This window comes from Lissotriton vulgaris, chromosome 6 (genome assembly GCF_964263255.1).
Source record: "Lissotriton vulgaris chromosome 6, aLisVul1.2, whole genome shotgun sequence".
NCBI classification, from domain to species: Eukaryota; Metazoa; Chordata; class Amphibia; order Caudata; family Salamandridae; genus Lissotriton; species Lissotriton vulgaris.
In genome coordinates, this window is record NC_141694.1 from 98946614 (window position 1) to 98969563 (window position 22950).

General features: G+C 48.9%; 1 protein-coding gene across 2 annotated transcripts in view; it reads right to left on the minus strand.

Annotated features, from left to right (window-relative positions):
- Positions 1-22950, minus strand: part of LOC147706861 (uncharacterized) — a 158844-nt gene that overhangs the window by 14400 nt on the left and 121494 nt on the right. The window contains exon 3 of one of the 2 annotated variants that reach the window (XM_086926036.1): positions 10830-10934. The exons of the other annotated variant lie outside the window; for it this stretch is intronic. Coding sequence (XP_086782162.1) covers positions 10830-10934 — 105 coding nt within the window. The remainder of the gene's footprint in view (positions 1-10829; positions 10935-22950) is intronic. 2 annotated transcript variants of the gene reach the window in all.

Consider the following 22950-nt stretch of genomic DNA (forward strand, 5'->3'; position numbering starts at 1 on the left):
GCTTATCCTAGATAATTATGCACAAGTGAATCCTGGTAATGTCTAATGCTGCATCGAATTTGCCCACGAGTGCCCAGGATAAGCTGAAACTGATGACATGGAATGTGAGGGGCCTGAACGACTTCCGTAAATTAAGAAAGGTCCTTAGCTATCTCAGTAGACATCATGTAGACCTCGCCCTGCTGCAGGAAACGCACTTGCCACTCTCCAGTAGAATGCTAAAAGCTAGGGGTCTTGCTGGGAACATAGCTGCCGCGGGCTTCACAACACATGCCCGAGGGGTGTTAATCTGGGCCAATCCTTCGTCACAGCTGAGGCTCATTCCTTTGCACTCTGACCCGGAAGGCAGATACGTCCTGGCACGATGTGTGGGTAAGGGCCTGGACCTGTTGGTAGTGAATGTTTATGGCCCTAACTATGACCACCCTGAATTCTACGCGAGTCTGTCCGCTCTTGCTAGATCATATGCACAGCCTTGGACGTTGTGGGGCGGGGATTTTAACTTTGTGCTCGACCCAGCTATAGACCGTTCTGCGGGCACTATTCGGCGCCCTGTGGCTTCGGCCTCCTATATGGCGGCTGAAATGACCAAATCTGACTTGGTGGATGTTTGGAGGGAGAAGCATCCAACGAAGGGTGGTTTTACACATTACTCTGCATTCCACGATGTCCACACTAGGATAGATTACTGGTTGGCATCACCCCTGGTACTTGGTAACATTAGCGCATGCGAGGTCCTCCCACGCACACTTTCGGACCACTCCCCTATTCTCATACACCTCTTAACGGTCAGGAGGGGGATCCCGGCCTTCACTTGGAGGTTCCCACCCTTTGCGCTGCTGGATGACGCATTCAGGGGGGAGCTCGCAGAAGAAATAGACCACTACTTTGTGACAAACATAGGCACAGTAGACGACTTCTTTACGATCTGGGAAGCTTTTAAGGTATACATCAGGGGGGTGGCAATGTCGAAGCACTAGAGTGTGTTACGCGCCATCAGGCGGGACCTCACCACTCTGGAGAATAGGATAGCGGAGCTTGAGGCTAGGCAACTGCAGTCAGGCGGCGATACTGAGGGACAGGCGATCACCCAACTTCTGTCCGAGTTTCAGGCACTGGCGGACAGGGAGGTCCTATACATGGGCAAATATGCCACAGCCAGACAGTACGGGGAGGGGGAAATGCCTGGCGCGCTACTAGCGCGCATGGTCCGAAACACTAGACGCCCACTGGTCATTGAGGAACTGAGGACTCCGGAGGGAGACACAGTAGCAGACGAAGAGCTAGAGACCTTCAGGAGATACTACGCAGAGTTATATCAGTCCAAGACGCAGGGAGTGGAGGACGAGATGGAGGACTACTTAGATCATATTGCTATGCCGTTCCTCAAGAACTCGGATAGAGAATTCTTGATGTCCCCCTTCCACCAGGACGAAATTTTAGAGGCTCTAGCGAGTATGAGATCGGGAAGTGCGCCGGGCTCGGATGGCCTCACGGTTGGTTTTTATAAATCCTTTAAGGACTTACTGCTGCCACACTTAGTCGCCTTCTTTGATACCATCTGTGAGAATGGCGAAATGCCGACTACTATGCGTGAAGCGCTGCTCATCACCATACCCAAACCGGGAAAACCCCCTGATATTTGCGGCTCGTACAGACCACTCAGCCTGCTAAATGTCGATGCTAAGATTTATGCAAAGGTCATTGCCACTCGACTGGCCTTACTGGTCCCTGGACTGGTCGCCCCGGAGCAATCCGGATTTGTCCCGTGCAGAAATTTAACTTATAATATACGCCCTTCTTGGTACGTGTGCTGCGGAAGCTGGGTCTGGGCGAGCCGTTCCTGCAGCAGATTGGGGCGCTGTACCATCGGCCCTCTGCCAGGCTGTGTCTGGGCGATAGGGTGTCGGAGCCGATATGCATTGGGAGGGGCACGCGACAGGGCTGTCCCCTGTCGCCGTTGCTTTATGCACTGGTGGCGGAGCCCCTGGCGTGTGCCATACTGGAGTACCACAGCCTGGAGGGTATTAGCTTCCCCACCTATAAAATAGGGATATCGACTTATGCAGACGATACGTTACTGTATGTTAGAGACCCGGAAGCCAACCTGGCTGCGGTGCTACGAGAGGTGGTCCGCTTCGGCTCACTGTCGGGCCTGAAAGTGAACTGGGATAAGTCGATTGCTTTCCCGCTCACCCCGGTGACACGACCGTTCGCTATGGAATACCCACTGCAGTGGTCCTCCGACTCGGTTCGCTACCTGGGCATTCGCCTCCATACGGATCCTGAGATCCTCATTCGGGACAATTACGGGGTGGCATATAGCAAATTGGTTGACGACGTGGATAACTGGATCAGGCTCCCGCTCTCCCTTTCGGGCAGAATCGCTTTAATGAAAATGGTGGTGCTTCCCCGTTTCCTGTTTCTCTTCCTGAATTTGCCTGTGGTATTATCGAAGGTCTTCTTTAGGCAACTCACCAAAGTAATGGTGCAGCTGGCTTGGGGTGGCAAACAGCCTAGAGTCCGATGGACGACTCTGATTCTCCCCTGCGAGATGGGGGGACTGGGGGCACCGGACCTAGAACGCTACTATAGGGTCACGCAGGCATCGCATCTACACTCGTGGATACATGGTGATGCTCGGACCCCGCACCTCATATTGGAGCGGTTGTTTGCGGACCCGCTTCATCTGCCCGCCACTGTTTGCCTGCCTACGGACCGCATGGTTGGCCAGATGGACTCACTGAAAGCGACCAACCATGCCTGGAACTACTTGGTGAGCTCTCGGGGCTGTACGTTACTATATTCCCCACTGTTACCTGTTGCTTGGGCCCTTTGGCTTGACCCTCTGGGGGAAAAAGGAGTGATTAAAGCCCTGCGGTCTCTTGGCGTAGTGAGCATGGAAGACCTGTTCATGAATGGCATACTCAAAACCTGGGATCAGCTGGCTGCCACCGAGGCTGGCCACACCCTGCTACAAAAGTTCCAATACCACAGACTCCGCTCTGCGTTCCGTGAGATATTGGGCCCAGATCTGGAGGAACTGGAGGAGGTCCTGGAACTGACCTATGTACTTAAATCCACCTCGCCGGCGAAGCTCATTTCGCAGGTTAACAAGTTGGGGGTAGCACAGCAGCGCCTGCAGCCTTCTAAGGCCAGGGAGGCCTGGCAGGTTGATTTTCAAGCCCCCATAGATGATGCGATGTGGCGATACTGCTGCTCCAGCACGCGTAAGATTTCCTTGAACGGTAGGCACCGCCTGGTGCATTTCAAATATTTACAGCGGGTGTACTATACTCCTGAGCGTCTACACCGCTATGGCCTCCGTCCCACGGCTGAATGCGAGCGCTGCCGGACAATGGTAGCGGACTTCTTCCATTTGGCGTGGCTATGTCCTGGGGTGCAGGCATTCTGGGGGGAAGTATTTGCCGAGCTTGACCAGATTCTGGGGGAACCTCTGCCCCGCCTTCCAGAGCTCGCGCTCATAGGTTATTCTTAGCCTCTAGCCCCAGGGTTGCGTTGCCTGGTGGACATGGCGCTGCTGTTGGCGAGGAGGGTGGTGGCAGCCTGCTGGATGCGAGGGCCCCTTCCCACCAAAACAAGATGGATGCAGGACCTACAATACTGCTGCACCCAGACGGAACTGTACAGCGACCTGCTTCCGCCCAGAAGTAGGCCCAAGAATTTCTGGGATCTTTACAAAGAACACTTACAGAAAGGGGAGGAGGACTGCTCTGACACCTCCGAGGCGGTGGAACTACAGGATAGGATGGAGGAGTAGGGTTCTGAAGGTGTTCACTAAGATACTGGGGAAAGAAAGGCAGGGAATGCTCCGAGTTAAGTGGGGGCTGCTGTGAGGACTTAGGGTTGGGATAGTGGAGAGCAGCTGAGGGAGGACGGTTATATGCGGGGGGATGGGCACTGGACACAGAGTAGGTACACGTGGGGACATGTTAGTTTGGGCAGGGTTGGCAGACACACAGACACACTCTAGAGGGTGGGGTGGGAGTTTAGAGGGGGTTGTTTTTCTTGACCTAGTCTCGATATTAGATCGGTTAACCGCGATTGCAGAAGTAGATTGCCAGTTGACACACCGCACCTACAAGTAGCTTGCGATATAACACCTTAAACGACACAGGTCTGCTATTGATGTATAACCACGCCGCCGGGCCTCCGGGATGCCGGCTAAAAGGCTGTGTACGACCTAATGCTTTGCTTCACGTGCTTTTAGTAATGTATGCGGGGGTACATTATGCTTGTGTGTTACATTTGGTGATGTCAATGGCTTTGCTATCAATAAAGGTCTTTATAAAAAATAAAAAAAAAAGTAGTAGGCCCAGTGGACTCCCAAGAAATAGCAGAAGACCAAATCTTGCTACAATACAAGAGGTTCAAACTGAAAGACTAATCACCTTCGATAAACCATCAGTGAATAAAAAAAAGAACTATGCAACAAAGCCAGGGAACTTGTGCCTCTTGAAACCCAAATTGCAACAGTTCGAGAAAAACCCGTCTACAACGATGTAGCCTCGGACTATACAAATGTAACAAAAGAAAATGCAAAGATCAATGGAAATCCGGAAGCAATCCTACCAATTGACAGAACTGCATCTGGCTACTTTATCAACTTTGATGATTTTTCCGATGATCCGAGTGAACATGGAGACAAGCCAGCAACGAAAACTTTCAAAATGAAAATTGCAGAACTTTTTCATCAACTCAAAGAAACATATCTGATTTCCCCTTGGATTGAACTATGGATGGTGTTAGGTGTACTTATCCTTCTACTTTGGCTAATCCTAGTTTTAATTTTAGGAAAATTTATTGATGGAAAATACAGTACAATGGACACAGCAAGTCAGAACATCAACTTGGTTCTGAAACCACACAGATCCTCCCACATAGAGAAAAGAGAACTATCATCAGTGAACATCACAGCAAAGCCCATACCTGGTGGTATAGCATGGGACAGAACTGACTATGAAATCTATGGCCCTGTAGAGCTCTTGAAGTATCCACACCAATTCAAGATTTCATTAAGTGACTTTGTGACACCAAGTTCTTTCTCTGATGATTGGAACTTTGAAAACATTAATAATATGATGTCAGATTTAGAACGGTCTGCAAAATGTACAGAACATGATTATTTACAGGGTTCATCGAATTATGAAGAGATGTACTGTTATAACCACTATCGTCATCATTATCTGCATAAGTCTGCAAATCCTAGAAATGTTTTTTCTTATAATCAGTGGGAACATTGTCCAACTCCGCCAATAGGCAGTTCGAAAACGTTTTATGAAAAATTCCCATACTTTTCAGAGTTGAATCACATTGATCCAGCAATGTTTTATTTCAAGATGTTAAATAAGACAGGAATGAAAAACATGCTGACAAACACTAAATTGATTTATTCTGAAAAATGTTATGACAAAATGTCAACATTTGGTTTTGAGTTTTGGAAAAATAACTTTGAAACAAAAACCATCTGGGGAATAAAAGAATGGCAGGTACAAGGTCTAGAAGCATTATTCAGAGCCTGCATGATCCCAGAACAAATAATGTTCCTGAATGACACAATTCAGCAAACAACCTGTCTTGGTTTAGCCAAGATAAAAGATTTAAATAACCCGTCTATACCAAAACCTATGCCTGATAGAAACACCACTACAGATGAGGGGTTAGACGTGTCCTATATTTTAAAACAAAACAGAACAAATCGTGATTGGAAAAAATGGTTGATCTGGCCCATAGACACAAATAACTGTCAAAATAGATTCCTGAACAAAATACAGGGGTTCAAACAGAACAGGCCAGACCCTAGATACTCCCAGAGACAACATCCAGGGATAGTAACAACATATAGTGTAGAAAAACTATGCCTTGACTGGCTACAGAAATCCACACTTCCCGAAATAAAGCAACACTTAACTTTACTTAAAGAAGGTGTGACTTGCGAGATTTCATAATGGGACCTCGCAAACAGCGTCAAAAACGTTTCATATACGCTGGTATATACGCAGCTTACAATGAAGCTTTGAAATTAAAACAAATTGAAACTGCAGAAAATATACGGGAAATTGACCGTATCAATTTTGAGAAATCATTTTCTGTAGTGGACAATGGGTTAACGACTCTGTCCTCCAGAAACTATTCACTGAACAGCATCGTATCATCTGCTATTGATATAATAGAGCAGGACATGCTAATGTTACAACATGGACAGTCCCAATTACGTTCTATTGTACAGCTAGGTTGGACGTAACAAAACCTGCGTTCAGGCTATGTGCCATGGTGTTTAATCAACACAACGTCATTGTTTTCCATCTTTAACCTTACTGATAAACAAATCAGTTTGGCACAAAAAGGAGCAGACTATACAATACTGAGCTTTGAAACATGAGAAATTACCATTGACAATGTCAGAAATGTCATTGAATGGATAATACATGGCACCATTACAATCCCGATTACGACTTTTCAGTTTCAATACTGCCAAAGATATATACCAGCAGGCCTGTATGAAAGGTTGGGTAAAGGATACATCAAATCGACCTGGAATTTACCTTATACACACAAATGTTACAGTGAAGGGAATAAATAAGTATTTCTTAGTGGTAATAATTGTAAAAAATCACTAAGCAGTACACTCTTGTGTCAAGGTATTAACTTGCATGGGGCCTGTGAAGGTTCTTCGAACAACCTTTCATGTCATCTTCAGGGCACCCCTACTACACAGATAGAGCCATTTTTCAGACAGCTTTCCAACGGTAGCTACATTTTAATAAGTGATCCCAGCTGCTGTGGCATGGTGCCAGGAAAAGCCTATCTCGTAACTGTGACGGCCAGGGTCATTTGCTGTATGCAAGTATTGTATCCAAACAGCAATCCAGACATGGAGGCGGCAATATGGCCTTATGTGAATATCTCATCTATTCGAATTGATACTTTATGCAGAATGAAGTCTATTCTTTTACAGACAACTGTGCCTTTAACCTCGTCCAAAGAGACATATGACCTTCAAGTTGAAAGGACAACAGCAGAGATACATACCCTATTATCGACAAATTGCCCGGTGCATTTCGTAGAAATGTTAAGCCAAATCTTAAACATGTCAGATACCAGTGGCATCGCACATGTATTTAAAACAATTTTTTCGGGACTGCTAACACCCTTCGAAGCAGTTCTTGGCATCTTCCCGAATTTTGTGCATCCGCTCTTCGGTGGCCTGCCTGTTATTTTGGGACTCGTAGCAGGAATTTTATTTTTGTTCCTTCTGCTCCGATATGGCAAGCCAAAACACAGATAAACCTCTGGCAATGATGGAAAAAACAATCCTAGCAATACGATATCGAGACCGTATCACTAAGGTTCTCGGATTGGCCCGGCTAAGAGATCTGAATACTACCTGGTTTCTTTCATTCAGACCAATTTGCCAAAATTGCATCTTACCTGTGCTTCGATATCTGCTATGGGGAGAAGAATGCGTGTTGGACGTTTGTCTTACACCGTCAGCAGTACCAATGGATATCGACGCTTTGCTTTGTCCTGTAACAACTCATGTAACGTTTTGTCCCCAGCGGCTACCTATTCTGATGACTGCATTCGTTGAGACTTCACCACTACGATTAAGTGGCGGTGAGGTACGAGATGAAAGCGGCACCACACAGGTACAACCTTCTGTGAACATTGCTGATCCTGACATCGATGATGGCAATGCATCACACATATGCATTATTTCCACCTTTTCGGAGTTGGCCCAACTTTCACCTACTGTTGTAGACGAATTTTTTACCGGCCTATTTGAAGTAATGTTCTCCCCTAACAACGAGAATAATATCTGAAAAAGCGAGCTCACAGCGTTCCCTGAACTCTGAATTCGGCCTTCAGTTTTTATAAACAGAACTCCAAAAAGACAGTGAAATTATAATTTTTTTCTCCCTTCCCGAGAACGAAATTATTTTCCCCTAATTTCCAAAATATTTACAATTTTTTGGCACATGGTACTCTGCTTAAAGTAGAACTATTCTTAGAGAACAGAAGAAATATTTTAGAGACTCTAGAGACAATATTTTGAATCAGCCTCTAGGATATGTACAATCTTGTATAACTTTGTGATGGAATGGTCTCGACTTTTTTTCTGTATTCAGAGCCATTTCATAAATGTAATTTTCGCAATTCGTTCAGCCAATATTCATATTTACATTTCCTGAATGATAACTCTGCTTGAAAGCGTACAGTATGATACTCATTTCGTGTATCTACTCCATTTTAAATGCATTTCATTGTATTTGGGGGTGGGTTGGAAAACACATGCATACCTATATGTTTATATATTGCTTAGTATTTAGTAATGCTGGACATTATACGTGGAGTGGGTGTTGTGAATGTATCTAGGACCCTAATCAAATATCCCTTATGCGATTATGATAAATCATGTCCTAATGAAGGCATACAAATCTTACCCATATTCAGCCATAGCCCACGTAGCCCAAATACGGCAAGGCGACTTCCTTAGATTCCTAGAGAGCACAACGAGTTCTTTCAACACACCAAACCTTCAGCAACCTGGGAATTCCCCATGTCTTTGTTTTGATTTGTCATTGAACTCCTGCGAGCACTAAAGGAACAGTCAGTTCTTAGTGACATCTTTTATTGACGTCTTATGTCCAACCTTACGTCAAACACGGCACCTTCCAGGTATCAATATACCAACACTTGCCTTAAGCAAACACACGGTGGTGTGGAGCAGAGCGGCTATCTACTTATCTGAAGCCCAGCTGATGCGAGAGCCAAAGGAAGCCGCCCCTCCCATTTGACACACTGGAGAAGATGCCCTTGCTTACGCCGAGAAATCCAGCTCCGGTGTTTTCCAGTCACCCTTGCGGGTTACTGGGAGATCGAGTCCTGAGAAACGAGATGCAAGACCTCCTTCATTCTATAACCAAGGTACGGAGCTGATTCAAACCTTAGAGAGAATTCTTGATTCAGATTCTTGGCAAGAAAATCCAACTTAACTTAAAACTGCAGCTTACTTACTCCTTCCCACGTATTAGACTTAAGGTCAGGTACACTGGGGTAGGCGTATCTTAGAAGCACCAGTTGAGTTCGTTAGTCAATGTTTTTATGTATGTAAATATTTTATCCGTTTTAAAGTATCATATGGCTAAGAAACCATATCAATGCTTTTACAGTATTATTTCATAATACTCCTTTTACTGTACGCACTTTACTTCATGATAAGTATTGCAATTGTGGCAATTCAATTTTCTTGCATGAGAAAGAAGACTGCTCAATAAAATAACACCTTTTATTGAAAACACCCGTCTTTCTATTTCTCTGCACTCTGGTGGAACTAAGCATGCACGATTGACTAAGTGAAATAGCTAGGTATTGTTTTCACACGACTCTGGAGATACTCTCCTTATTCTGGGGGAGCAAAGTTGTCATGTTATATGGTTGTCAGAAGCTAATCCCTTATTGTCTAAATCAGGGAAGTTAACCCCTCCCTATTCATTCGAAAAGTTTCTAGTGACCTCTGAGCTAGCTGGCAAAAATTAATTACGTCTAACATAGTCAGTAGAGACCTAGATGACCTCAGTCCTACGTCTACACTGCTTTTTATGTTATTCCAATGCGCAGAGCCTATTGGGAATATAGGAACTACACTACACATAACTTCACTGCTAATCTTTGTAAGATCATATTTAGAATGCTACTTTATCATTGTGTAAAGCTCTGAAATTAAATGAACAAATTTAACAAACATTACATGCAGAAGCATTTGCCAGGATTGAGGAGGTTTTTCAGCTAAGAGATTATATCCAAATGTAATCAAAATCAAGGTTTATAGGGGCAGTAAAATATAGTCCTAAGCACCCAAGATTGTTTATACGTCGTCACAAATGACTGCAAAGAACTAGTGCTAAAACATGTCTGAAGGCCCTACTGGCATTGAAATCTTACTAGAATTGTATTTGAGATAAAATGAAAGTTTACAAATTAAATATTGCATATGCCATTAAAACACTCTTACTTATGAAAACAGTGTTTCATAGCCAATGTGTCACCATCATAAAAGTGCAGTCCTTTCAAATTTACTGAAAGAGAAAGCAGACAGATAACATGCTACGAAGAAATCATTTTTAACTACATGGGATAGTTTTGACCTAACAGTGAAGTTGGTGGTAGACAAGCATGCCAGTACCTTCTGCAATATTAAATTGTCTCGGTTCCTGGAAGTAGTTGTATATTTTGTGCAAAACATGTTGTCTACCTGTGGAATTTCCATCCATTGTGTACCATTTGGTGAATGCTATCTGAGGAAAAATGTTTGCTGAAGTTAAACTGAAGCTTTGGAAAATGGGATAATGCAAAGGGAGAAAAAAGTTCACAATAATTTTTTTAATTTTTTGGGGATAGTCAATTTGGTTTAGGAAAACAGTCAACAAAACTGGCTCTTCCGTGAAGAACAATAAACAGTAGACAAGCATAGCTCAGAAAAAGTGCGAGACTAAAAGGATTTCTTAACCTACTGTTAGGCTGAAAATCAGGAACTGGATAGGAATGATGAAGATGCAAGAGAAGGAGTTAATCTCTAATACGTGGACGGAAAAGCAAACTTTTGGAGAAATCTTTTCGACCAGGATGGTGGCTGTAAGGATGCAACAACATTTGAAAGAGGGGAGCAGAATGACAGACTAATAAATAAAAACAGTCTACAATTAGTTTAGAAATCCTGTGATGATGTAGCCAATTATATACAGGTGGGCGGTCTTGTGAAGAACAGAGTTGAAATAGAATTGAGTAAACACAAATCAATCGCTCACCTTCAAAACCTGAAATATTTTCTCTGCTGGTAGAGTACTGCTGGTCTACAAAACATACTTCTTCCTCTTTAATGAATGGAGACACCTTGTCAGTATTTTCTAATTCTAAATTAGAGAATTAAGAAAACAGAGTATTTTTATATGACCAAGTTACCTTGTTTGGAAATATATAACACAAGATACCTGACCAACACCATTGACAGCAAAACTTCAACCAATTATAATAGAAGAAGAAAAAGTGAACGCATCTGTAACTCCAGTTCTCTAAACAGTGAATCTACCCACCCATTTGCTGAATCACAGAACAAACATTATAATGTGAGATAATACTGTTGAAATAAAGTGGAAATTATGCTTTTACATCATTTGCTCCCCACTGTTTCATCATTTAATACACATGCGTAAGAATGTTGCTGCACATAAGAAGAGGTGTTGCAGAAAGTGTGGAAATAGACATAGCCACATGTATAGTTATGTGCCATGATTTGGCCTGCCTGCACAAACCTGTGGCTGAGAGAAACTGACAAACGCTGAAAGTTGCACATCTATACGGACACGACCGTCTTGAATCAATAGCGCATTCATTTCCGCTCCCTTGACGTTTCCCGACGAAAATGCAATCTAAATCTGGCACTAGGAGCACATCTAGACGGCTGTATAGCACGCCGCCAGAGCAAGACGACTAAAGTGTGACATCCACGGCACTGACGACATTTTAAAGGCCAGCGCATCCTTGGTTAAAAAAGTTCCCACGGATTCGACTCATCCTGCCCTGGAGAGTCCTGTGATTCAGACAGTGGTACTCGAAACGCGTCGGCATTTATTCGTTAAAGAGATTAATGCCAACGACATCTGTTTGTAACATGGCATTTATCCCCTGATCAAAATAAATAAGAGTATAGTGATACTTTAACAGGGGCAGGGGTGGTAACAAAAAAGCAGGAATTAATTTGATAACTTTAGCTCTTTTTCATTGCTTCTTGGTAACTGATACCGATTTGTTTTTGAAAGTTGTGAGCACATTTGTTTTGTATTTAAATACATTTGTTCATTCTCATGTTTTTTTCACTGTAAATGTTTATGATTTGTGGTTCACCATTTTGTAAATTGTATGGCAATATGTGAAAGTTGATGATGTTCTTTCTCTGTCTAGATATAAAACAAGTTCTATAATTAATTGAAAAGAAAAAATGACATAAATCAAGTGTCAGGATAAACTAATAAATTTTGGTTCATCCTTATTCATGCATCAATTGTTTGAATTAATACTAGAGGCATAGGTAAACTCCCTTTTTTTGCAGCATTTGGGGTAGGCAGCATGTAAAAACCACTGTTGCGGTGCAACAGTTGGGTTAGTTGTGCTGTATGGTGCTTACCAAGAGGCATCAGAGGAGTTTACTCGAGCTTCTGAGAAGCAACCTTCTGGAGACACTGTTAAACCACCATGGTGTAATTTATGATGTTTACAGAGGAGCCTGGGAATTTGCTACCCCCAGTCAATCTGGTTTTCACCCGGTTATAGTACTGAATCAGCAGTACTGGAAGAATCTGACCATATAAAATGGGCGTTGGATTTAGGGAAAGAGCAGCCCTGATTCTTCTCGACTTGTCTGCCATCTTTGACACTGTTCCACACTCTATCCTCCTGCACAGTCTTTCCATCTTCGGTGTGGAGGGTTCTGTCTGGGACTGGTGCAAGTCATTCTTAACTAACAGAGGCCAATCGTTTTAATGAGCTCTTTTTTCCTCGGAAGTTAAGGCAGTTAATCAAGGGGTCCCGCAGGGCTCTTCTCTTAACCCTACCCTTTTTAACATCTTCATGGCCTCCCTGGTGTCGAGCCGTTTGGCTGGAACATGGTTTCTTATGCCACAGGGAGGACAGCATTAACTCCCAGGGCCAGTCTATTTAATGGACAGAAGGGTGTGGACGCGTGCAGCGGGCGTGCCAAGCGCAAGCCCGTCTGCGACCAGCCGTCGCTAGGAGCCAGGACCCAGGACCCCATGTCCTGGGAACTCCCATCTTACATTCAGGCTTACCTACACTCAATAGAACTCATACATACGTCAGGTAGGGAGGAGGGATGGCACTTCTCTTAAGCATCGTGCTAACGCCTGCCTAGCCTATTTGGATGGGCCTTTTACCTGCAGACACTGTCGCTACCAGAGTCTGATAGATAAAGCCTCGTGGGAGGCTAAAAAGAAGGCTACTCCTGGGGCAAACATGATTAGGAAAGCAATTTTAATAAATGTGAGGTTGTTACCCAAACACTGCACTGAGGTATGGGACTTATTGAACACCCAGGCCCCAGATGTAGGTTTCCTAACGGAAAATTAGTTGAAACTCTTTCAGCCATTGCCTTGGCCCTCCCAGAACAGTACCGCATTCTGCAATTAAATAGAAATAGTAAAGTAGGTGGAGGGATTCAAATTGTGTTCAAATCATCTCTTGAAGCAACAATTATAGAGCCATTCCAAGATAATTCTATCGAGATCTGTGTCTTTAGAATGGAGTTCTCTCCCCAGGATCCCTGGAAGGGAGCGCTTGTATATCGCTCTCTAGGGCGCCTAAAAGATTTCTCCCTAAAACTGTTGGAAAGTGTTGGACAGGCCACGTGAGGGGCTTGCCTCCTCCCCGCATGACAGGGCCCGAGCCCCGGTCCTCCAAATGTTACCCACAGAAGCAACCCGCAACCCGTCTCAGGCGGGACTCCTGCCCCCGGACATCTGTGTCGTGTGGTCGAATCCCTTCCAGCTCCCTCGGCCGGCCCGGCCGCCCTCTTGGACACTGCACCATGAGGCCTCAGATCGACCCTAACCCTGGGCCTGGCCAGGCCCCGACATCCCGGCACCACCATCCACCCAGGAGGTGAACGGCCCACTTGGCAGGTCAAGGGGAGAACGAAGTGTCAATGGCTCTCCCCCGCCAGGTGCCGATCGCACCCAGCTCCCCCCGGCCGCTGGCTCCACCCCCCTGCTGGGTGTCTGGACTCCCTCATCCCGGACCTCCCGACCTCCAAGTGCGAGGGTCCGGACATCAAAGGGCGCCAGACCTATAACTGGGGCAGCTCCAGAGCAGGAAGGCAGTTGTATCCTGGAGTCGAGAGACACCGCGACGAACTCATCCTTGACGGACTACTGGCGATGCCGTAGTCCTACCTTGCGAACGATTGTCCTGCCTGCTGGCGCTGCCGCAACCTTCTGAATCCTTCAACCTCGTCGGGACCTGCTGGCACTGCCGCAGACCGTTGTAACTACCATCTTCACCGGGACCTGCTGGCACCGCCGCGGACCGTCGTCACCTTCGATCATCTCGGGACCTGCTGGCTCCGCCGTGGCCCGATCATCTAGAACACCGAGCTCGAGGATTGTGAGCTGTCCATCGTATCATCACCTCTACCAGATTGGTAACGAGACTGTCCCGCTACCCCCTTTCCCATCCAAGAAACTAAACTCGAGGGGACCCCTGAGTCCAGACCTCCTTGTACCATTCTATCGTACTTAAAGATTGCATATAAAGAATGTTAAACCTTATCTTTGTGTGGTGCCCATCTGTGGGGGGGAAGTTACTCGTCTGTACGATCGCTGGAGACGGCTCTCCCCGGAGACCTCTCCCCTTGTTCTCGGCCGACCCTCCCGGTCCGTCTAACATTGGTGGCCAGCGGCGCGATCCGAATCAACGCGTAATCGTACAGAGAGTAGCTCACCCCACGACGAAACCACAATGACAACCAAAGAAAGCGGATCCACCGAGAAATTCCAGATGGAGAAATTGGAAGAATACAGCCATCGTGAGCTGAAACAATTCTGCATTGAATTAGGCATTGCCACCACCGGTCTGAGTACTAAAGACGATTTCAAACACGCCATTGAGTCGTGGGCAGAAACCGGGGCCGCCAGACCCCCGGACCAAAATGTTGCAGCATCAGAGAGGAACGCCACGGCTCCCGAGGAGCGAAGAACGGGTCTCTCACAGGAAGAGATCCAAGAGAGAGAAAAAAACAGACTTCATGAGTTAGAAATGGCCCGGCTCAAAATGGAAGGTGAACTCAAATTAGCCGAACAAAAGCTGAACCTAGAACATCTGCGGCTCCGAGAAGAAAAACAGAGACAGAGAGAACTCGAAGAAAAGAGACTAGCATATGACCACGAGTGCAAACTAGCAGAAATAGACTTACGGAAGCAGAACAAAGAACTGGGGGTGCCCGAGCAACCGCGCACCCCAGGAGCGGCAGAAAAGAAAGTACACATCCCCAAGGATGTCGTTCGAGAGTATTTCCGAGATGACGACATACAACAGTGGTTCAAGGCCTACGAGATCGCCATGACCTCCCACTGGATCGATCGAAGTGACTGGGGAGCCGGTCTATGGGGGAGGTTCGTCAATGAGGGCCGCGATGCCCCGTTACAGCTCCCGGACCATCTGATGACCTATGACCACATGAAGGCTGCCCTCCTCACCCGATATGGGCTCACACCCGAAATGTACCGCCAGCGGTTCCGAGACTGCACCCGGATCCCGGGTACAACTTGGGTGGAATATGTAAACTATTTCAGCCGAGCCTTCGTGGGGTGGATCAATGGAAGCCATGTAACAACATACGAGCAACTTTTTAATCTCATGGTGTGGGAACACCTCTCTAACAACTGCTTCGTCGAGCTCAGGCAGCACCTGCGACAGTAAATTGACGGACCCGCGACAGCTCGCCGCCGAGGCTGACCGGTGGGAGATCACCCGAGTAGGCCGGAGCGGGCCGCACGAACAGCACCGGAACAACCAAGGTCAGCACCGTCCCCGAGGAGGAGGAGGAGGCCAGGGACGAGGAAGAGACACCGCCCCGGCCGCCCCCGCTGCCAACACACCGCCCCCGGCCAACCGAGGCAACCCCCCAGTGCGCCCGGGGTACCGAGCCAATGTCACGTGTCACCGATGCCAGCGAGTCGGCCACTACGCAAGTGACCCGAACTGTCCACAGTACCAGACTCCGAGACCCCGCCAGGTAGCTGCCGCCGCCCTGGGGGGAGAACAGATCTCCGAAGAACAGGAGGAATGCGAGCAAGAACAACAAGAATGGGAACCGGCCGCCATGGTTCTAGCGTGCCTAGGGGGAAGAGACATGGTCCCGCGGGCTCCCCTACCCGCCAACACCAGAAAATATAGTCAGTGGGTGAACATTAATGGGCGCAGGGCCGAAGCCCTACGTGACACAGGGGCCAGTGTGACGGCCGTCCGCTGTCACCTGGTGACACCAGAACAGATCCTGCCGAACATTCTCTGCCCCGTCCGTTCAGCCTACAATTCGGAGAGTCTCTGTCGGATGGCCTGCGTCCCCTTCGAATGGGGAGGAGTCTCCGGCATGCTGAAGGTGACGGTCCGAGATGATGCCCCGTGGACTGTCTCCTGGGGAATGATCTTGAGAGTTCCCCGTGGGCCGCCGTAGAGAGAAGAGAGCACCTGGGGATGTTGGGCCTCCCAGACTGGGCGTGCGTAACCACCCGGGCCATGGCGGCCCGTACCATCCCCCGACTCGAAGAACCCGAATGGCCAGTACCTCCTCCCCCGGTCGCTCCAGTAGAAGACACCGACTCGACCGATCCCCCAGGGCCAACTCCCGAAGGGCTTGCTCAGCCCCAGGACCTTCCCAGCCTGGCTCAGTGGCGACAGGAAGGGGGGCCCACCCAGGAACAGTTCCGTCAAGAGCAGAAGACCTGTCCCTCCCTCGAGGGACTCCGCCAGCAAGCCCTCGCCCAGAGCGCAGGGGACACCTCCGGAGCCCATTGGATCTATTGGGACAACGACCTGTTGTACAGTGAACAGAGAATCGCGGATTTAGGGGCCAGTCGAGTACTAGTGGTGCCCCTCCGCTTTAGAGACTTCTTGCTAAACTTGGCCCACGATGTCCCCCTGGCTGGACACCTGGGTCAAGACAAAACCTACAGTCGCCTGGTGACCCACTTTTTCTGGCCCAAGATGAGAAACGACGTCCTTAACCACTGCCGTTCCTGCCCCACGTGCCAGGCCAGCGGGAAGAGCAGCCGCAAACTTAAAGCACCTCTGCAACCCTTCCCAGTTGTCACCACCCCGTTCGAAAGGGTGGGAATAGACATTGTGGGGCCCCTGGACCCCCGTACAGCACAAGGACATCGGTTCATCCTGGTACTGGTGGACCACGCCACCCGCTACCCCGAGGCTGTTCCCCTGCGAACTGTAACAGCCCCGGTGGTCGGCCGGGCCTTGATGGGGATCTTCTCCCGGGTGGGCTTCCCCCGAGAAGTCGTCAGCGACCGAGGCACAAACTTTATTTCAAAATACATGAAGTCCCTCTGGCAACAGTGCGGGGTCACCTACCGATTCACGACCCCCTATCACCCTCAAGGAAACGGACTAGTTGAGCGGTTCAACCTCACGCTCAAAGGGATGATTAGGGGGTTGGAAGAGCCCCTCCGTCGCCAGTGGGACGTGCTACTGCCGTGCCTCCTCTTCGCGTATCGAGAAGTCCCCCAGAAGTCCCTCGGCTTCAGCCCGTTCCAGCTCTTATACGGACACCCTGTGCGAGGGCCCCTCAGCCTAGTCAAAGAAGGTTGGGAGATGCCCCCCCTAAAGACCCCTCCGGATGTCTTCAAGTACCTCCTGACCCTACGCAATCAGACCAGGCGATTCAGAGAAATGGCGAAAGCGAACCTTGAGGCCAGTCAGGAGGACATGAAGAAGTGGTACGATCAAAATGCCTCCTCCATCGAATTCGAACCTGGCCAACAAGTGTGGGTGATGTCCCCCACTGAACCATGTGCCTTACAGGACAAGTGGACGGGGCCCTTCAAAGTGATCGAGCGCAAGAGCCCCGTCACCTATCTCATCGATATGGAATCTGCACGGAACCCCCTCCGGGTCCTCCACGCCAATAGACTCAAACCCCACTTCGTGCGCTCGGAGCTCAGCCTCCTGATGGCTACAGACAGTGGAGCAGAAGAAGACTCCGAGCCTCTCCCTGATCTCCTAAAGACCCGGGAGAAAGATGGTTCCGTGGACGGGGTCCGACTTTCAGAAGCCCTCACCCCGGAACAGCACCAAGGCTGCCGGGACCTCCTGCGGCAGTTTGCGACCCTGTTTTCCCTCACCCCAGGGGTCACCCCCTGGTGCTTGCACGACGTGGACACTGGGGACAGTCCCCCTATCCGACATCGGGCGTACCGCGTACCAGATCGGGTACGGGCCTGCATCCAAGAGGAGGTGTCCAAGATGCTCACGCTCGGGGTCATCGAGCCCTCAGACAGCCCCTGGGCCAGCCCAGTGGTACTGGTCCCCAAAGCTGCCGCCCCCGGCACCACGCCTGAGCTCCGGTTCTGCGTCGACTACCGGGGCTTGAACGCTGTCACCAGAACCGACGCCCATCCCATCCCCCGAGCGGATGAACTGATCGACCGCATGGGAGCTGCCCGCTACCTCAGCATCTTCGACCTGACAGCGGGCTACTGGCAGATCGGCCTCACACCCCGGGCTCGAGAACGATCCGCCTTTTCCACCCCTGATGGCCACTACCACTTCAAGGTCATGCCATTCGGCATGAAGAATGCCCCAGCTACTTTTCAGCGACTGGTGAACCAGGTCTTGGCCTGACTCGAGGAATTCAGCGCCGCCTACCTGGACGATATCGCTGTGTACAGCCGCCACTGGTCCGACCACCTCCACCACCTCCGAGAGGTCCTGCAGGCCCTCCAACGGGCTGGCCTCACGATCAAGGCCAGCAAATGCCAAATCGGTCAGGGGTCCGTGACCTATCTCGGACACCAGGTGGGAAGCGGTCTGGTAGCCCCTCTTCAACTCAAGATCGCTGCCATCCAGTCCTGGCAGCCCCCCATCACGCAGACCGAGGTCCGAGCCTTCTTGGGGCTCACAGGCTACTACCGGCGGTTCGTGAGGGACTATGGCAGCATTGTGGGGCCCCTCACGGAACTCACATCCAAAAACCACCCAAAGAAGGTCAACTGGACCCCAGACTGTCAAGCAGCCTTCGAGAAGCTGAAGGCCGCCATGTGCACTGCCCCTGTGCTCCAGGCCCCCGACTACAGCCGGGAGTTCATCGTCCAAACGGATGCCTCCGACCATGGCATTGGGGCAGTCCTCTCCCAGTTGAACCCCGAAGGACTTGACCAACCAGTGGCCTTCATCAGCAGACGTCTCCTGGCCCGAGAACAACGCTGGAGCACCATCGAGAGGGAGGCCTTCGCAGTGGTGTGGGCCCTCAAAAAGCTCCGGCCTTACCTCTTCGGTACCCACTTCCGGGTGCAGACAGATCATCGCCCCTGCAGTGGCTAATGCATATGCGGGGGGAAAACCCAAAACTATTACGTTGGTCCATCTCCCTGCAGGGGATGGACTTCACTGTGGAACATCGACCTGGCCAAGACCACGCCAACGCAGATGGCCTGTCTCGCTTTTTCCGCCTCGACGAGGAGAGTCCCCAAGAGGATGGGTGACTCTCCCCGCCTTCAGCTGGGGGGGACGCATGTTGGACAGGCCACGTGAGGGGCTTGCCTCCTCCCCGCATGACAGGGCCCGAGCCCCGGTCCTCCAAAAGTTACCCACAGAAGCAACCCGCAACCCGTCTCAGGCGGGACTCCTGCCCCCGGACATCTGTGTCGTGTGGTCGAATCCCTTCCAGCTCCCTCGGCCGGCCCGGCCGCCATCTTGGACACTGCACCACGAGGCCGCGTGGCCTCAGATCGACCCTAACCCTGGGCCTGGCCAGGCCCCGACATCCCGGCACCACCATCCACCCAGGAGGTGAACGGCCCACTTGGCAGGTCAAGGGGAGAACGAAGTGTCGATGGCTCTCCCCCGCCAGGTGCCGATCGCACCCAGCTCCCCCCGGCCGCTGGCTCCACCCCCCTGCTGGGTGTCTGGACTCCCTCATCCCGGACCTCCCGACCTCCAAGTGCGAGGGTCCGGACATCAAAGGGCGCCAGACCTATAACTGGGGCAGCTCCAGAGCAGGAAGGCAGTTGTATCCTGGAGTCGAGAGACACCGCGACGAACTCATCCTTGACGGACTACTGGCGCTGCCGTAGTCCTACCTTGCGAACGATTGTCCTGCCTGCTGGCGCTGCCGCAACCTTCTGAATCCTTCAACCTCGTCGGGACCTGCTGGCACTGCCACGGACCGTTGTAACTACCATCTTCACCGGGACCTGCTGGCACCGCCGCGGACCGTCGTCACCTTCGATCATCTCGGGACCTGCTGGCTCCGCCGCGGCCCGATCATCTAGAACACCGAGCTCGAGGATTGTGAGCTATCCATCGTATCATCACCTCTACCAGATTGGTAACGAGACTGTCCCGCTACCCCCTTTCCCATCCAAGAAACTAAACTCGAGGGGACCCCTGAGTCCAGACCTCCTTGTACCATTCTATCGTACTTAAAGATTGCATATAAAGAACGTTAAACCTTATCTTTGTGTGGTGCCCATCTGTGGGGGGGAAGTTACTCGTCTGTACGATCGCTGGAGACGGCTCTCCCCGGAGACCTCTCCCCTTGTCCTCGGCCGACCCTCCCGGTCCGTCTAACAAAGGATTTCCCCGCCTCCCCCCCCCTGTCATTGCATCCAAGTATTTTCTCTTTCTTGGGGAATTTTACCTACACAGCGAAGACAAAGAAAACACTGACGCCGGGCTGTTCTTAGCTGACATAGCTATGTTAGGGCTGGTTATGAACAACACTGGGCCGACCCATGCAGCAGGTCACACTCTTGATCGTATTCTTACCAACTCGCCCAATATATCTTCCCTGCCCCCAGAACCAGTGATCTGGTCAGATCACTTTATTATCAACTTTCAGAAAAATAGTCCGAATCAGACAGTTGCCAAGCTCCCCCTACACTAGGAAGGCTACACGCGAATGGCACAAAATCTCAGAAGTGAACTTTCTGCAGGTATTCAGACCCCCTACCTTCTCCAAGTCCAGAGATATAAATAGTACACTCAATCAACTTCATCATGCCATAGAGTCATCCTTAGATATGATAGTGCCTCTAAAGCCATCAAAGCATAAATCGCAAAAAAAAACAGGCAGTTTGGTTCTCCCAAGAACTACGAAGAGAGAAATCGAACTGTAAAAAGTTGGAAAGAACCTGGCGTAAATCTCGTCTACAGTAGTGAAAGATATTTTTTGGGCAGCAACAAACGCATATCATAAGAATATCAAGCTAACTCTTAAGAGATACAACTATGTTCAACTAAGGGGAGCAGGTAACTCAGGGATACAACTATACACAATTCTCAAATCTTTTACTTCTCCAATGGCTTGTACTAATCTCATCCCTGCCTCCCAGACCTTATGTGACAATATTTTCAACTTCTTTGATGATAAGATTGAAAAAATCTATGATACATTTCCTAGTGGGTTGTGTGTCGATTATACTCTCACTCTACCTCATACAGAATCCAGAGAGGAAGACGTGCTGGCTCGTTTTTCTCCCTTGCATGATTCTAAAGTAGAAGAGTTGCTGAAAGCAAAATCAGGATCTCCTACTGATATATTGCTGGCCAAATTGTTTGCCTTATTGGCGCGGCCTCTTGCCTCTTCTATTGGTTCACTTCTCAACCATTCACTGAATGAGGGTACAGTACACCTGGCCTGGAAAGCTGCGCAAATCCTACCAAATATCAAGAAAACCAATTTACCCCCTACCGAGTTATCCAACCATCTCCCTATTTCGCTCCTCCCTGTTATGAGCAAACTCTTAGAGGGACATATCAACGCGCAGCTCATGGAATTTATGGAAGCTCAGTCCTGTTTGGACCCCTCACAATTCGGTTTCTGACCAAAGCATTCTACTGAAACGACCCTGCTAGGCATCATAGACGTTATCAAACTTGCTCTGGAAAAGGATAAGGCAGTGTCTTTAGTGCTGTTGGATTTTACCGCAGCCTTTGATACTGTAGCACATTACAGACTATTGCAAAGACTGACAGAAATTGGCTTAGTAGGATCTGCCTTCCAGTGGTTTTCCAGCTTTCTGGAACAGCGCACTCAAACTGTGAACCTGGGTACTTTCCGCTCCGGAGCCAAATCTCTTAAAAGGGGGGGCGGGGGGGTTTCAGCAGGGCTCTTGCCTCAGTCCATGTTATTTAATATATACGTGGCCCCCCCTTGCAAAGATCAGGGATCACAGCTTTGTCCCTTTCTCATATAAAAATGACACGCAGCTCCTGTTTTCAGATGATAACAACTCGGATGCAACTAAACAGCTGTTTGCAGAGGATATGCGTGCAAACTTCAATTAGATGACAAAGAACTTCCCTCTGTTAAACGCCAACAAAACCGAAGTCCTCCTGTTTGGCAAAGCTCAACTTCTCTAGTCCACTGAGTGGTGGCTGGCAGAACTAGGCCAGGCTCCGGTGCCCACTACCTAGGTTAAACACTTAGGAGTGTATCTGGACCTTTCTATATCTATGAAGGAGCAGGTGCCCGTCGTCTCAGGTAGCTGTTTTGGTATGTTAAAGCTCCTGCGGAGAGTGTTCGATCTTCTCCCCCTATTGGTCCACAAGACCCTGCTCCAAACCATGGTAGTTCGATTGGACTACTGCAATGCACTTCTGGGAGCAGCAAATGAGAGGGTGCTAAACAGGTTGCAAATAGTGCAGAATACTGCAGCTCAGATGGCTTTAAATCAACCACCTAGGACTCCTTCCCGGCTGTTACTAAAAAGCCTACACTGGCTTCCCATTCGTAATCGAATCAAGTTTAAAATTTGCTGTTTGATTCAAAAAACCATCAACGATAGGGGGCCGAAGTATATGATTGATAATCTTGTTCCCTATTGTCCCAACAGATCTCTGTGCAAAGTGGAAAGGCGCTGCTAGTAGTGCCCCAGGTGAACAAACTTCCCTATGTAGCCCCACGCCTTTGGAATTCACTCCCCAGTGTGTTACGTATGTGCCTTGACCTGCTAAAATTAAGAAAACTACCGAAAACAGAACTCTTTTAATAATGATTTCCTTCCACTTCTTTGTTTCATGTTTCGCTGCTAGCGCAGAGATACCCCTGCATGGGTAAGTCTAGCGCTTTAAAAATACACCTCATTCAGGGCCAGATGTAGGTAATTTCCATTTACCGATTCATAA